This window comes from Pteropus alecto, unplaced genomic scaffold (genome assembly GCF_000325575.1).
Source record: "Pteropus alecto unplaced genomic scaffold, ASM32557v1 scaffold189, whole genome shotgun sequence".
Lineage (NCBI taxonomy): Eukaryota > Metazoa > Chordata > Mammalia > Chiroptera > Pteropodidae > Pteropus > Pteropus alecto.
Genome location: NW_006442117.1, coordinates 3569191 through 3586435, shown reverse-complemented (window position 1 = coordinate 3586435; position 17245 = coordinate 3569191). Strand labels below are relative to the sequence as shown.

Here is a 17245-nt window from a genome sequence, read left to right as displayed (position 1 = left end):
GCCTCTAAATATTCGAAATCTAAAATGTTACTTCTCTCTCTCTGAAGAACCAAATGAAAGAGGGCTCTTGACCTTTAACTGCAGGGCCATCATCTGTGGAGTTTCATCGTAGTCACCGAAGGTATTGGGAAGACCTAAGAAAGTATATTTCAGCCATTATTGGAATGTATCTTAACAAACGGACATAGTATTTGTAAAGGCTTTCGGTTAAAAAGTTAGAAAATGTTATATTATGATTAAACGGTATAATTAAATACTTACAAAAACCAATAATAATTTTTAATATTAAACTTAGTAAACACAGAGACACCACTCAAAAAAGAAAATCACAAAGGGGTATAAACATCCACTATTTCTTTTCCATTTGAAAGAAAAGCATCACTACTATATGGGGCAGAATCCCCCACCTCCATCCCCTTCCCATGAGGGAAATTTATTCACTACCCGGTTGCTTGGGGGAGGGGCTAGGGGAGCACTACACCCTTCAAACTAATGAGTACCCGACATGCAATTAAAAACACAAAACGTAACCAGTCTCCTTTCAAATAAATCTTGCTCCTGGTGGGAAATAAAATTTATTGTGCATTAAAATGCATATTTTTGGAGAAAGAATGCTGGGAAATGATTTTTTAGCCCAAGGGAGCTAAGCAGTGCTCAAAAACCTTCACCAGGAAATCTGGTTAACCCAGAATGGATTACCGCTGTTGAATTAGATAGTTCAGAATTGTCTACAACGCTCTTGGTAATTGTCATATACTGTAAACCAGAAGCCCCAACTTTCAGAAAGGTAAAAGGTAACAAGACGCCGGTTCTTCGTCTGCCTTTTTGCGCACACACTGCATGAAGAGGGCTCCCTCCCATCACACTCTCTGCACTCACTTTGACCACGTCCGCATGGCGAACACTGCCACCAAAAGCATGACTCTGGTCAATTATGTGACTAGGCTTCATTCCCCAAAGTTCTGTGCAATTCTGAAGCTTTTAGCCTGAGCCAAACTGTTCCTTCAAGAGTATAGGGCAACAGTGGTGTAGACCCAAATACTCTCCATCTAGAAAATTCCTACCGAGCGTTAACTATACACCAAGACCTTCAAAACAGACTCTTTAATCAGATCTACCACCCTTTCCACCCACATCTCGTGTACTTGGATTTTGCAACTGGTGGCTCCTTTGAAACACTCACCCGCATTGGGATAACAGAGGACATAGGCTGTCGTACATTTTCCAATCGTTTCAATAAAAGGTCTCATTTCAGCTGCACCCAGAGCACAATTTAATCCAATGCTGGAAAAACCAAAAGAAGATATTAGAAACATCTTCTTTTATTCAAAATATTTATGCACATAAAGTTATAACAAAGAAAGGAATGTATCTAAAACCAAGCAAATAATAAATCTGATTCAAAGCACCTTTATGCAGTTATAGCCAAAGCCATCTCACTCAAGCCCCGCGCAGCACTGAGTATGATCCCTGTCCATGTCTCCAACTTACACTCAGATGAGTGTAAGGCTGAAGGACCCTGTCTACAGATGTGACGCCCTAAATAAGTTCGCAGTTTGCTTAATGTGCAGTGTGAAACAGACTGCTAGCTGCTCCATAAATAAGGAATGAATAAACTGCAAAGCATTGCCCCCAAAATGTAAGTGCTCATAACAGTTTTAAAGTGTATTACTGAACCAACAAGCACGGTCTTAAACTCTAAGGGGGACACTTACAGACAACCGGGCAACTCTGTGGCTGGCCCAGGCCCTCGAACAACCCACTTAGTGGTGGTTGTCCACCTCCCTTAGGGAAAAGGCTGAGTGTACTCCCGGGAAGGCCAACATCCCACGCAGGTGAACCACGGACAGGCGCAGAAGAAGCCCCCTCCCAGGGCACATTCTACGGCCACCAGAGAAGATCCCCAAAAGGCGAAGGAGTTGAGGACAGAATGGTCACTCACCAGAGTGGGTCTGCGTGAGACACGCTGATGACAAATGCCTCTCCTGTCTGTCCAGAAAGTGTCCGCCCACTTTTATCAACGATTGTCCCTGAAATCTGAATTAATAAACTCAGTCAACAATATAGACTCAAATTAAGAGTTTAGTCATAAAATACAATGAGCAAGCTGACTTTCTGTGTTCTTTTATGGGCCAGAGAACCGTGGAACTCAAATTCAAAGACAACACTTTCTACGATGGTCACAGCAGACAAATGACGGGGAGCAGGGCTCGGGGGGTGAGCCGTGGAAACAAGGAAAAGAGAGAGCCACTGAGGCAAAAGCGATGACCAGATGGCTTCAGACTTCACACACCCAGCCCCGCTGCAGAGGGCGTCCCCAGGGAGGCTCGGGTCATCCCGGCCTCCCGCGGTTACACAGCTGACTCGCTTAACACCTCTCGCTTTGGTTCTCTTCCATTCTCGCCCAGCAGTCGTAGGACTCCGCGTGGGTGTGCTATTAAGAAACTGACAATCTGGTGTCCTCGGTGCGGGTGCTTCGCAGCCAGCACGCAGGCCACCCCTCCTGGGGCCCTGAGCCTCTAGCTTCAGCAGACCATTTCGGCCAGGACACTTGGCCTTCCACCAACCACTTCTAGATTCGTTTCCAGCGATAAGACGACTTTTGGTGTGCAGGGGTGACGGAAGGAAGGAGGTGAACGGAGAAGTTAAAGTACATGGTTCCTAAAAGATACTATCAATAGTTCTACTATGCGAGGAAAACAAAAGCCTACCCTCGAAATGACAGTATTAATAAAAAATAAAAATCGACATTTTAGAACTTACAAAGATAGGCCGGGGAGCATACTTCTCTTCAAAAAGGTTTTGGAGTGCAAACAAGGCTGCCTGTCAGGAAAGAAAGGACATCTTTATTCATGAGAGACGGTGTTCAGGTCAGTCTAACTGGATGATCGGAATGCTCAATTTTCTGAGACCTCTTCTGACGAGGTACAACGTCACCTTTTAGGGAAGACACATGTCCTCCCTAAAATGCACGACCCAGCACCCCGGGTGTCACACTGTACCCATTAAAACAAAACAAATGCTGAGTAAAGGTTCATCTATGAACCAATTATTTCCTGAGGAGCTGAAGAGCTACTCTCTCTTCCTTCTCACAATCAAAATAAAAACTAGTTCAAGAGAATGCCTCTGCCTTCCACACCCTCGTATACACACAGTAGGTATGTGAACCAATACGTGTGTCACTAAAAAAAGAGCATGAGCTCAGCACGTAAAGGCACACACCCCACGGACTCTGTAATGTCTGTGTTTTGTTAAGTTCTCTTTCTATCATTATATTCCTTCATTCCAAGATGTGCAGCTTTTCATAATTAATTTTCTGAAATTAGAACATAACCTATAATTAATGTGTACTTTTATTGTAATGGTAGGTTATTTTCCTATGGAAAAAATATCAGAATTTCTCTTTTTAGAACTATAGAAATTGATCCTAAAGATCTTATGGAAAATAAACATGTAAAGAATAGCCAGGAAAGTTATGGGAAAAGGGGTGGGGGGGTGAGTTTAATGAAAAGCCTATTAGCCTACCGCATACTCAGACATGCTATAATTATAATGCTATGGTAAACAACAGGACAGCAGTGTGACATCAGCAGACAGATGACTGGAACAGATTATATCCAGATGGATTCTATGGGTGGTTCCTATCACTCAGAAAAAAGCAGAATGTTTAATAGATGATGTTAGGAAAGCTAGGTTACCTTAGAGAAAAAGAGTAGCTAGATCTCCAGAATAAATTCCAGATGCATCATGAGGGAAACCAGTCCCTTTATAATCAAAAGAATGTCATGTCACATTCTAAAACCTAAAAACTGAACTAAGGAATCTATCCTAATGCTTTATCCCATTATTATTTCTAATCTAAGCAATACTGTGACAATTTTCAAATATATATCTTGATTTCATGTCAGATATCTTCCTTATTATGTTTGCTACCGCTCTTATTTTCAAAATGTATACCTGAATTGCTTTTTAAATTATAATGTGTTTACTGGAGATTCATAGAACAATTTCTAGAAAGGTGGATAAAAGAGAACCATACAAATGATATGTTAAAAATGAGGGTGGATAGTCATCCAGCTTCTGGCTGGAGGTCACGCCCCTAATTCTTCATGAATGACAAGTATTTTAGTTAAACAAACAAACAAACAAACAAACAAAATCTTTCAAAAATTCTGACTCTGGCCTTATTTCCACAAGATTTAAACAATTAAAGTTTTGATGAAACTACTAGGTGTAAAAAGAGACCATTATTCTCCTTATCTTGGGGTGGGGACTACCCTTGCAAATATAATTCCCTCTGCGCAAAACACCATCAACAACCAAGAATCCGTAAATCCAACCATACGAAATTATAATTATCTTACACCAATGAAAAACTAAAACGAACAAACAAAAACAGCACAACTACATCACCGTCACCATCACATAGAAAATCAAAAGTCACACAACACACCGGAGACAATGTTTGCTATTCGTCATCAACATGGGCCTGACTTCCTTAGGGAAAAACTCTATTAAGAAAAAAAAAATCCGACAGAAAAAAGGCACAGGACTCAAGGAAATGTAAATGGCTATAAAACTAGAAACAAATGTTTAATTTCATTTATAGTCAGAAAAATACAAATGAAAACTACAGCGAGGTCGTATTTTTCACCCCTCATAGCGGAAAAGATAAAAAAGTGTAACAATAGTTGTTAGAGAAGGTGGTGAAACCAGCCCCGCCTGCTGGCTGGACGGCAACTCGACACCGAAAATCAAAATGAACAATGCACAAACGCTTAGCAATTTCACCTGTAGAAATTTACCCTCTAGATACACTGTGCAAAAACATATGTGTAGGGTATTTACTTTCCTCTCCATACACTTGCACAGCTTTGTTCATATATAAGGAATACAAACTCAGGCACACGCATGCTGCACAGAGTCCCCATTGGCGTCCCAAGCCTGGCAACGGTGTTGTCCCCTAGGAATAGGAGATGGCAGGACAGCACTTTTCACTGCATAATGCACGTCTCTTCTGAATTTAGAACCATGCGTATATATTTATTACCTATGCGCAGATGCATATATAGTGGCTATACATGAAAACATCTACTTTCCTAATTAAAAAAAAGCATTTTTAAAAGTTAAAAGGATAACCTTTTAAAGTTTTTCTCATTCTACTGGCCTAAGTTAAAAATAGTCAAGATTAAAATGGAAAAGAGAACTCTCGTTTAACCTTGATAATGGCTATTACTGTCTCCTCACTACATCAGAGGAGTCATCACAACCCTCCACTCCACCCCGGGCCCCGTTCCTTTTTTCCCTCTTAACTCACCTTGGCATTGGCCGTATCAAAAATAGTTTCAATGAGTAAGATATCGACCCCACCGTCTAGAAGCCCCTTGGCCTGCTCTTCGTACGCTTCAACGAGCTCATCAAATACTGCAAAAAATAAACCAAACGTAGGACATGAGTCAACATCCTCTGAATGGCCAGGACATGCTGACTTCAGGCCTGGCACCTGTGAGCTACTTACTGCTGGTTTAGAGTGCGTAACTTAAGGACAACACCACCTAGGTAAGAAACCAAATACGGCAGCTCAGCAGCAATGGAAGTTAAACCAGTAACCCGAACACGGTGGCTCCTGAGCTCAGGGCCACCTGCACCTCCGCCATGTAGCCGAGACAGAGCGGACGGGCAGCTGTGTGATGTCCCCGGCCCTGCAGCTCGCTCCCAAGATCTCTGAAACAGATCATCCTTGCCAGGGATGGTTTCAACCGATCCACTAAGGGACGAGCGTGAGACGTGACACACGACCGCGTCGTGCTGATCTGGATCCTCCCGCTCCACTCACAGCCTCTCTCTGTGCTAAAGGGCTGCGGTCCTGTGGATGTGCCTCCTGCCCTGTCTCAGAGGAAACCCGCATGGTGGGCAATTTCAGCCTCACACACAGCGTTCAGACACCCCCCGGGAGGAGCTCTCACACGCTCCCAGAGAAAACTTTGGAAGAAACATCTTCAGTCGTCTATTTCCACCTGAGAGGGAAAATGAGGAGTCGTTTTACTTCCCCACCAAAAAAACAACAACAACAACAACAACAACAATGCTCAGATATTCAGTCAAGAAGCCTCAAGAGCAGATCTGTGCTTGCTGCATAGGTGCGTCTCATGCCACACAACACAGAAAAAGGAAGCGTCAGCTCCTCGCTGTCATGCCTGGACCAATGACAGACAACATCAGAACGAGCAACTCCGGTGACAAAGTGTGGTCACTGCATGGAAAGTTCTGTGACCAAAAACCTACAAACCACACTTGCCTGAACTTGTCATCTACACGAAGTTCATTACCATACAGAGCAGCACTGCTATTCAGCTCTCACAGTTCATTTTTATAAAATCTGATGTTTAAGAAACTGAACTACATTTCCAGATTTTTCATAAAATCTCAATGTGAGACGTTTATACATGATAGTTTATAATGCAAGTGTGTTTATGTAGTTTGGACTACTTTCTGATAGATAAAATAGGGGTCTAGTGGATTATTCTATGATAGACCGAGGCCTAGTGTCTAATTTCTCAACTTCTCAGTTTGAGGCTTTATTTTGATTGGTTTTATTTCCAAAGCTGATAAAGAAGCACGACCAAAACACCATGTACATTTGAAAGCAAGCTCGAAAAACAATATTAATAACATAAGCAGCAGTTAACTATTTAGTTATCTACTATACTCCAGGGACTGCGGTAAGCCCTTTGATGTGGGCTGGGTCACGGTAACCCAGGGGGTCCTGCAGTTGGTCCCAGGTTACAGGTGTAGACACAGAAGTGACAGGTTACAGGTGTAGAGACACAGAGGTGACAGGTTACAGGTGTAGAGAGACACAGAAGCGACGGGTTACAGGTACAGACACAGAGGTGACAGGTTACAGGTGTAGAGATGACCATACACAAAAGCACGTGCCCAAGATCAATGTTGACATGTGATACTCACTGATGTTCCTGTAATCTGGTCTCTCCACAGACGGGGACACAGAGAGTGTCTTATTAGTTGGACCGAGGGCTCCTGCCACAAACCTCTTAATTCCTTTGGGAAATAAAAACGTATGAAATTTGTGAATAGCTGAACGTTTTTGTTGTGAATCAATAAGGTATAAGATTTCTCTATGATACAGGTCTATAATTCTTTGACCAAAACTCTGAAATTCAAAAAGCGCAAAAGCCCCAATTTTTTTAATTCATTTGACAACAAAACTTGACCTCTCCTAAACTAACAAGAGGCTATTTACAGTCTTTATCCTGCTTAATGGGACAGTTCAAGATTTTAGGGCAAATACGTGTTTGATCATGGAGGCTGTCTCAGATCCCACTAGAGAAATTATGAAATATAGAGAATGTGCATATGTTATCACCAAGCCAATGGAAAAAACTCTTGGATTCTTATGTATCTGCCTTCAAAGCCTTTCAGTAAGTAATCCTTTTCTACCACCATAGCTATGTTTGGCCAAACTCTCTCTCCCTATTCTTGAAGGTCCTGAACTTAACACAGATTCTGCAAAAGCGCCTCATAGCAGCACTTGACTGGAAATGCCTTCCACTGCTGTATCACAGGCCCTTTACTGGGGAGAAAGAGTACATCAGTCTTAACAGTTACACAGCCTGAAATTAAAGTATGAAGCAGATTAAATCTTACTTTAATAACTCTTTTGATCATTCTTTAATAACCTTTGCTCCAAGCAAGAACCTCGGTGCTTCTAAAAGAGCCTGAGAAATCGTGCTCATGTACAGATGCTGGCAGAAGCCGGGGCCACACCGCTATCCCCTCTGGTGATTCCAGCCACTCAGTATCCTGGTTACACATTACAACTTAACTGCTGAAGACTACCAACTGGTCGATTACCAAGCCTGTGAAAAGGTTACAGCTCCAAATATTCCTTATCTTCTCCAAAGCTGACCAATAATGAGGAATAACAAAAATGCCTTTATCTTTCCCTGCTTACGCTGGCTGACATCCTCTGACCTGTGCCCCTGTTGGGCATTACTAAGTTACTAAGTCTGCACGGCCCCATGCAAGTAAACATTCCCTCTCAGAAACGGAGCTCCTATAAATCGCTCAGTCTTCATGAGTATGCTGTGTCCAACTTCCTGACGATTTTCTTTGCATCTTTCCTCTTGGCAATAATTTCACATTTCCAAATCTTAAGGGGCTCCATGTACTTCCATTCCTTTCTCTCCCTCCAAGCCTCCCAACCAGCTGGTACCCAAGTGCTGTTGTGGCAGCCAGCCAGGAGCCACTTTCCAAGTTCCTGTAAAACTGAATCTAATGCCACACTCTTTTGCGTTCTACACAGAGCCTTCAAGGACACCAGTGGGATAAAGTGGAAAATGCTCCAAAGACAATACCTCTTTAGCCAGGTAAGTCAAGTACAGGGAGGAGCATCACTTTACAGGTATCAGATCAAAATATCTTAATGATAACCAAAATGATCAAAACAGTCAGCTATTGCCATAACAACCTGATGGTATGCTTCCAAAGGGAGAAAATCATTTTAGCTGTAAATATACAAGGAAGCCATGGTCTCAGCTACAAAGTTAGGATAAAATCCCCCGCAGAGTAAACGCAGAATAAACCCTGAGCCCAAGGCCCGCAGGGACAGTGAATTCAGAGAGACACTGAATGCCCGACTATGAAATCGCAGGGAAGCAACCAAGAAACGAGCACAACGCGGGGCCCACCAGGTGGCTAGGAGGCCGACTGTCATGAAAGGAAAGCGTGGACAGCAGACAGCTGAGACCGTCAGAGGAATGACCTACGTAAGAGAGAGAGAAATGCCCCTTACCTGTCTGGAGAGTTATCTCCTCGGCTGCTCTCCTGGCCACTCCCGCGGAGCTCTTGTTCATCTGGTAAGCCTAACACATAACTGCAAACGTTAGCTCGTCCTCCTTTTCTTCCGCACGTTAAACAAGAAGGTCACGACCTTCTAAAGCCCAGTTTTATTCAGTAAGGAAATGCACAGAGGATTAATCTGAGGACTGAGTAGAGCCTTGGCCAAGAAGGCCTGTTGGCTGCCCAGGCCCTGAAGGCACCAGAAAAGGCGAGTCTGTGAGAACTGCCTTTAGGTTCTTCCCCAAACCCGTGAGCCAGGTGGCAAAAGGGCACTCTCCAGACATCTGGCACGTCAGAGAATACGCTGAAATAGTTAAATATTCTGAGAATCCGAAAAAAACGTAGTCGTGGAAAAAGTGCAGGCTTCGGAGAAGGCGGCCTGGGTTCTAGAAACAGCTCCGCCCCTGCCGGCCCAGGCAGTCCCCATAGCGGCTTCTCCCGGCCCTGACTGCCTTCACCAAACAGTGGTTGTAAGCAATGGCTCCGAACTCTTTGCAGATTATTAACCTCTTAATACTTGGTGAAAGTCCATAAACCCACTCACGAGGAAATAAAAGCAAGTATGCACAAACACACCAAGTACTGCCTACAATTTAATGAGGCTCGAGGCTCCCTACAGCCCTTCCGCGGGCTAGGTCAGGTCTCAGACTTGAGATCATCAAGACCCCATCTGATTCTAAGAGCCTCTGTGCCTTGGACCCTCATATCTAGTCATCACACCAGATTATCCTAAAATAGGAGTTATCCAGCTATGGCTCCCAGGGCAATTCTGGCCTGATGCCTATTTTGTAAATAAAGTTTTACTGGAACACAGTCAAGCCCATCGTTTACACATTTTCTGTGGCTGCTTTTCTGCTACAATGACAGAGTTGAGTGGTTGCAACAGAGTCTGCATGTAGCCAACAAGGCCCAAAATATTTACTACCTGGCCCTTTACAGAAAATGTTTGCCAGCTCCTACCCTCAAATACACATTCATTTTTCTTTGATGAGCCAAAAAGCACATGATCTCATAAAGCCCCAACATCATGAGAGAAATTAGTGTCAGAGCACTCGGGGCTACCTGCATGAAAACAGGGGCGAGTGTCTGGAAAAATCCCACACAGAAATGGGGACTTCGGCATCTACCGTGTATGTCCATCATCGACATAATTTACAAAATTTGAATACAGAAGCATTGTGTCGATTAAAAATAAACCAAATCTGCCTCCCCACACCCACTAGATGGCTACTATCAAAAGAAAAAAAAAACCCAATATGGCAAGTGCTCTGAACATCTTCGCTAGGAGGAGAAACGGAATTCTTACCAAGTGCTCCAGGCCATAGTCAGCTTGGGCAACGCTAGTGCTGCTGAAAGTGTTGGTTTCAATGATATCCGCCCCCGCCAGCAAGTAATCCTGCAACAAGAAAGTAACGTCGGTGCTGAGTTTGAGAAGCCCCGCCCCCCCAGCAACACACACGCCTTTTCATCTTCATCATCACCGAACACCTTCTGACCACCTGACCACTTATACTTGCACGGCACTGCATTAGGGGCTAGAGGTGCAAAAGGGTGCAAGGGTTTCACAGAAAGGCACATGGTGTAAACAAACCCAGAACTTGAATTCAAAGTTCACACACTAAATTCTGTGAATGAAGTCGACTTCCTTACACTCTCTGAGCTCCAGAGCCCTCATTTGAAAGTACTGTACGTCTGCCTCACAGGGTGGCTGTGTGATGATACAGGTAACACATCAAACGTATGGCACAGGATGGGCACACAACAAAAATTAGTTCCACTCCCTCACCTCCCCCTGCTTGAGGACAATCTGACCCCCACTGAGACCAGCGTCATCTCTAGATCTCAATCCTGACAACCGTTTCTGCCCACGTCTCCTAATCCCTCTAAAACACGCCTGCGCTGGGACTCTGAGGACCCACGATCCTCCTGTTCTTCCTGTTTGAAAACTCTTGTCTCTCTCTTTGAACACCAACTCAACTCAACCTGATGAGCACTCTGGATGGACTCTCTCGGCCCCCTAGCTGTTCCGATAGCCAGTGAACCCAACTGCGCTGTTCGAAGAGGGCAGCAACGAAAACCGAGATTTACGCATTTATGTCACGAACACCCTAAAAACCTACCAGTAAGGAAACAGCTAAATAAACAATAATATATGCATGGAAACAGCTAAATAAACGATAATATAGATTTACGCATTTATGTCACGAACACCCTAAAAACCCACCAGTAAGGAAACAGCTAAATAAACGATAATATTTCCATTTTATCACGTTACGTGGCAGCTAAAAAAAGGTTGTGTATATCAACATATACTAACATGGAAAGATCTCCAAAGTATCGCTGAGTAGAAAAATAAAATCAATTGATATGTAAAGCATGACACCATTCACATATACACATATTCAAACAGCACTGTGAGTTTTCTACAGATGTATGTGTTATGTATACACACACATCCATACATGTACATAATGAGTAACAAAATCATCTGGAAAGACACATCAACTAACATAATGGTTATCTCTGGGGAGAAAATAGAACTTTGGAGTAGTATTAAAGGGAACTTATTCTTATCTATGGGTTTTGTTTTGTGAGAAAACATTACTTAAAATTTGATTTTTCGAAAAAAGCAAGAAAAATTCCTTAATGCCTAGGAGTAAGATCAGTTAAATAATGGATGAGAAATACACAAAATAGATTATTAGAAAGTTATTAAAACCAAGTTTCAGAACATTAAGTGTTCATGGTATATAACTTAAAAATGCAAATTACAGAGTAGTATGAAGTAATATAATCCCAATTTAATTTTTAAAATCCAATTACAGAAAACTGGATTGAAACATAAATTAAAATATGTGAATGGCAGTTATCGCTTGGTACTGATACAAGTGGTTTTTAATTTTATGCTTTTCTGTATTATCCAGCTAGACTTATTGTTTTTAAGTGACTGCATACTGTCCTTATAGTTAGAGAACAAATATTTCTAAATTCCCATAGATTCAAAGTTTAAAAGGTGTTTCCTCTAGCTCATCACCCTCTCTTTCATCTTCTTTCCCGGCTCAGTAATCCACTCATGGGCTCTGGACAGGACATTCCTCAATTCCAATCCTATTCTCACCGATTTAAAATATGTGTCACCTGGGGCAAGCTACTTAATTTCTTGGCTCCTCAGTTTTCTGATGAAGAAAGTTGTCAAAATTAAAGGACATTAATGACAGCACTTCTAGCGGCCATTAGTTGTTTCAAATATTGTTTCATGTGGGCTCAGCCTCTTGATAGTGCCCGGCTAGGGACGCCTGGGCACTCCCCCGGGGCTCTTCGTCTGTGGGGAGCCCAGACCGGAGCCAGGGCTGGGGCTGGACCAGCCCTGGCAGTTGTTATGACTTCCAGATGCACCTCAGCAACAACCGTCAGGGAACTTTTTAAAAAACAAGATTTATTACCCACAGGTCCTAAGTGGTACAGGCACTCCGGGGGCCACGCAGCCAGGCAGGTGGGGGAAAGGGTACAGGTGAGCGAGTGAGCGCCCGTGAACCTGGAGCTCTGCTTTACTGAGGCCTAGGGTAGGGTGCCCAGGGTTTGGCAGGCTCACTCTCTATCGGTAAAATTTAAAACATCAAAGAGGAAATTAGGGTGTAGAAAGGGAAAAGCAGGGTCACTCAAGCGGTCAGTTAGCTAGGTACCTAGGGCTTTCTAAAAGGGGAACTTCATGGGTGGGAGTGACCTGGTTCCTTTCCTAGTTGTTTAGATAGAAGCTGTGTCATATACCTGCCAATGTGTTTATTTGATGTGGATGTCTTTGAGACAGATGCCACTGCATCAAAAGTTTAATGTCAGTCACTTACACTACAAATACTACTTAGACAATCCATAAAAATATCAGAGGATCTAATCTACAGTCACCAATTCCAAGAGAAATAACTACGTGTGACAATAACATGGTCTTTTTCCCTTCTCCGTCCATGAACACGGTATGCTCCGTACATTCCAAGCCTCCGACTAGTCAACAGCCTCCCAGGAATGAGACAGCCAGGCGCCAAGTCCACCTTATTGTATTTGCAGTCATTTTCGCTTCATCAGAACCTTGTTGTTCTGTCTAGACGCCTATCTAACACCCAGGCCAGAACAAGCACTGTGTGCCAGATGCTGTTCTAAGCAGTCGCAATTCAGGAGTGAAAAACGGCCCTAAATTCCTGCCCTCGGGAACTTACACTCTAGTGATAACCCACGTGAGTGACAGTGACAAAGCCCATAACACAGTGGTCATGTGACTCACCAACTGCATTATAATGGCTGATTTTTGTAACGACCCCAAACAATTCACACCACGATGACATATTCCCAATCTCAATACGCTGGAGTTTTATGAGATTTGATTACACAGTCTCAAGGCCGAGCAGAAAAACTGAGTTACCATTCTTTCTGCAGAACCAAATCTCTTCAAAGACCAATTTTAAATCTTCCGGCACCTGCAATTCCCATCATAACCAAAGGAAAGGCAGCCTTAGTTTCTCTTCAAAAAAAACCCATTCTGCATCTGATGTGGAAGAGTCTTGGCCACCCAGTACCACGATCCCCTCCACACTCAATGATTCCCTTAATCACCTGGTGATTTGTCTAGGTAATTTTTTTTTTCCTTAAGACGAATCTGAAACACCTATAACAATACCCTTCTCCAGAAAACGAAACTTTCTCACTTAACCGGTAAATAGGTTTTGTCCTTCTAATTAAATCCTGATCAGGGAAACAGATTAAAGTGCCTTATTATCTCTTCTAGTCACGATTCTATGAAATTCCTATGATTGCCTCTAAAATAATTTAGTTCTGTTTATTTTTAAATTTTAAGAGTCTAGCAATATCCAGTTACTTGCTTCTGATCTCTTCATGGTGGCTAGCCATTTTTATTGGAGACAGAAAAACCGAAGAACACGGGACTTCAGGTCAGTAATCTAGTCCCGTCAGACAAGTTATTTAACCTCTGTGATCCTGAGTTTCCCAGTCTACGAAATGAGAACAATGACTACCTTTCGTTTTGTTTCATCAAGGCTGTTGTGGTGACTTACGTAACAAAGTGTATGTGAAAATCCTACTTCATCCAGAATTTTGTGGTTTTTCACTGGAGTTTAAAGACCTCGAAGGCAGAAAACCTATCATCCTCATCTCCTTACCCCGAATGCTCAACGCAGGAGATGACGTTTACTTGGTGTCCAACGCCAGCTTTCTGAACAAATCACCTTCTACTGTGTCCTCAGAGCACTGGGCATCGCATTCTGCCCTCAGTCCATGAAATGGCGTGCAGAACAGCAGCGTGAGAACATATGCACCTGGGGACACCTTACCTTATGGATCTGGTAAATGACGTCAGGTCGAGTTATACTCAGGATGTCATTGTTGCCTTTCAGTGGCCTGGGGTGGTCTTTAAACTCTTGACCTCGGAAGTCATCTTCACTCAGCCTGTGCTGCTGGATCATGGTCCCCATCCCTCCGTCCAGCACCATGATCCTCTCCTGGAGAATGGCTTTGATCTCGTCCTGCAGGGTTTTCTTCATGCCTGCTTTAAAGACAGTAAAAAATTGACTTTAAAAAACGAAAGAGGAAAAAGAAGTGTGCGGAGAGGGAGTTTAGAATAAATTATAAAGACTCACAATAGGGAGTAAATAAGGCTCATAAAAGCCAAACTCTTAGCTCTACAACATTAGAAAAACGCTGACCAAAAACGTTTTCATAAGTTATAACAAGGCATAATGCAATAAACGATTGTACAGAGCATGAATCACCGGTGAAGCACCAAACCGAAATGAAAGCAGGCTGTAATTCCCCGATCCAGAGGTGAGGAAAACGCAGCGATGAGCCCAGCCATACGAGGCGGGCCGGGCTGTCAGCAGGTCCTCCCGCAGCCTCTCTGTTAGTTCTGTGCGCAGGCTCCCTTTGCAGGGAGAGTTAACGCGGGTAACTGAAAACCAACAATCATTCCAAACTCCTCTTAAATTAAGAACTTTGGCAGTCTCCCCCACCTACTGCCGGAACGAACAGCCTATACACAGGGTTTTACTCATCTCTGCTCCATCTTTGAAATAATAACTGGCTAGCACCCTGGAACTTCTCAATGCTCCCCATGTCCTTGACCTCTCCTAACTTCCAGCCCTGAAAAGCCCCTCCTTCCATCCTATCTCCTGGTTTCCAAGAACGACTGGAAAGCCACGAAACCACACTGCTTGGAGTCACAGACAATTCCTGAAGTGGAGCCTGTTCTTTACCTTCCCTTGGTGGGCCTCCACATCTGCCACGTCCACGTCCCCAACCTCTGCTTTCTCTTAGCACCGGTCCTTCCCATCCTTTCCACTTGACGGGTGACTTTACCTAAGCCTGTACAAAGGAGTCGACTATTGGGAGCTCCTCAAATTTACCCCCTGTACCTCAAAATCCTCTTGCAACTCGGCTCACTGTTTTCCTTGTCTCTGCACCTAAGGAAGAGCATTTGATCACCGCCACCCCGCTTCCTCCCACCGCTCACCTCACCTCTGCTGAGTTCTACCCCAAACCCCCCCACCCCGATCCCTTACCTTGACGCGGCTTCCTCCTCCACCACTCTACTGAAATTATTCTCTAAAATCGCCATGACCTTCTAATTATCAAAATACTGTGCTCCAACCTTAGACTCAGATTTCAAACCGTCGGACACCTGATATCACCACCTAGTACATCTACCTGCCCATCAACCTAATATTCAAAACCAAACTTGCTCTATCCCCTGCCTGATCTCCCTATTTCTATGAATGGCATCACCCTTCCCAGAAGCCTGACCTGAAAACCTCAGTATTATCTGACTCCTATTCTCCCTGATAACCAACATCTAGTCATATCCCAAGCCCTATAAGATGTGGCCTCCAAAATGGCATCCACACTGGTCCTCCCTCTACCCACATCGCCAATCCCATCTTCAAGCCCTCACTACACATTCCGGCCATCACAAATTCTGAGAGTTTCAGTTTACAGCCATGAACACTAAGGATAAAAATGCCTGCTCTACCTACCTCATAGAGTTGTTTTTAAGGTTAAATGAGATCACAGAGATGAAGATGTTTATAAACAATCGAGTGTCCTACAGAGGTGAGAGATCACCACCTCACCACTACCTGGTCACCCCGTCTTCTGGTCTATCCTAGGTACCACCACCAGATTAATCAGTTTGAAATCAGTTGCTTCTTCTGCTCAAACATCTTCGACAACTCCCTACTGCCTACCGAAGTCAACACAAGTTACTTAAACATTCCCTTCTGTGTGCCTGAGAGGAGCGAAGCTTGAGTCATGTGGCGCTGGCTCTACGTCCCTTGGTCTCCTTGGAGGAAATGACTGTCCAGACCAACTCATCTCCATCCCTAGCAACACCGAGGACCGCACCTGGCAACCTAAGTGTTCAATAAATAGTTTCTCAATGGAAATGGCAAAAGAAGATGACAGAAAATAAGAGGTCATCTGAAACCGAAAGCAGAAATGTATGAATCTCTACAAGCTGGAATTGGGTACAAATCCACAAACCTACCCTGTCTTACCGTCCAGAGTCTGAGGTACACAAAACAAGAACAGGGCTACATGGCGGCTACAGAGCTGTTTGACCGAATTACTCCGGGTAGGCTTCCGGAAGGCAGCCTCAGTAGCAACACAGACTGATGGAGCACAGGGTATGAATGTGGGGGGAGTACATCATACGTTTGAATTTAATTTTAAAAAGTATCCAAACCTCCTAGAAAAAAAAATGCAACCTTTTCTACAAAATAAGTCCTGTCATCAGCAAAACGGTCAAGCAATAGTGTATCATTTACACATCTTTGTCCTTGATCTCCTCCACTAGCAAGCCCACATGTTTAATGAGGACTGGAAGGAGAAATCTACAAAACATAAGAGATGCCACATCTTTTCCCATCCCTGGCAACCTCACCAGTATTGGTATGGCATCTCTCAACTCACTGCAAATCTGACAGCTGAGTGTGGCTCTATTCCTCCCATTTTCATAAAGAAGTCTAAGCATTTTTCCATGGGGCCCCTACTGTATTCACTTTTCAATCCAGAAATATAAGCTGTTTTCAGACTTTAAGACAGTTCACTATTTACCACAAAACACCCTGCCCAAACACATACAAATTCTGAGATGTGGTTAAGAGATCAAAGGTTTTATTAAAACTCAAAATAGAACATTTGATTTTTATGAGAAATTTGACAAGTGTATTTTATAATTTATGTGAAAGGCTAAAAGTCCAGAAAGAGCTAAATTAACTTTGAAGAAGTAGAAAGTTACTTGGCCCACCAAATATTACAATATATGACAAACCCATATCATAAAATTAGGAAAAGTAAAATACACGTTTAAAATAACCTTATTACT

The 17245-nt window shown here is 43.3% G+C and overlaps 1 protein-coding gene across 1 annotated transcript in view; it reads right to left on the bottom strand.

Moving 5' to 3' along the window:
• The window catches only part of MTR (5-methyltetrahydrofolate-homocysteine methyltransferase), a 90215-nt gene that overhangs the window by 70149 nt on the left and 2821 nt on the right, over positions 1-17245 (bottom strand). Inside the window, exons 2-10 of the mRNA XM_025039066.1 lie at positions 14202-14416; positions 10169-10258; positions 8816-8885; positions 6970-7062; positions 5318-5424; positions 2764-2823; positions 1943-2037; positions 1184-1284; positions 73-134 (exon numbers count right to left, since the gene is read on the bottom strand). Of these exons, the coding sequence (XP_024894834.1) occupies positions 73-134; positions 1184-1284; positions 1943-2037; positions 2764-2823; positions 5318-5424; positions 6970-7062; positions 8816-8885; positions 10169-10258; positions 14202-14411 (888 nt within the window). The 5' untranslated portion in view covers positions 14412-14416. The remainder of the gene's footprint in view (positions 1-72; positions 135-1183; positions 1285-1942; positions 2038-2763; positions 2824-5317; positions 5425-6969; positions 7063-8815; positions 8886-10168; positions 10259-14201; positions 14417-17245) is intronic.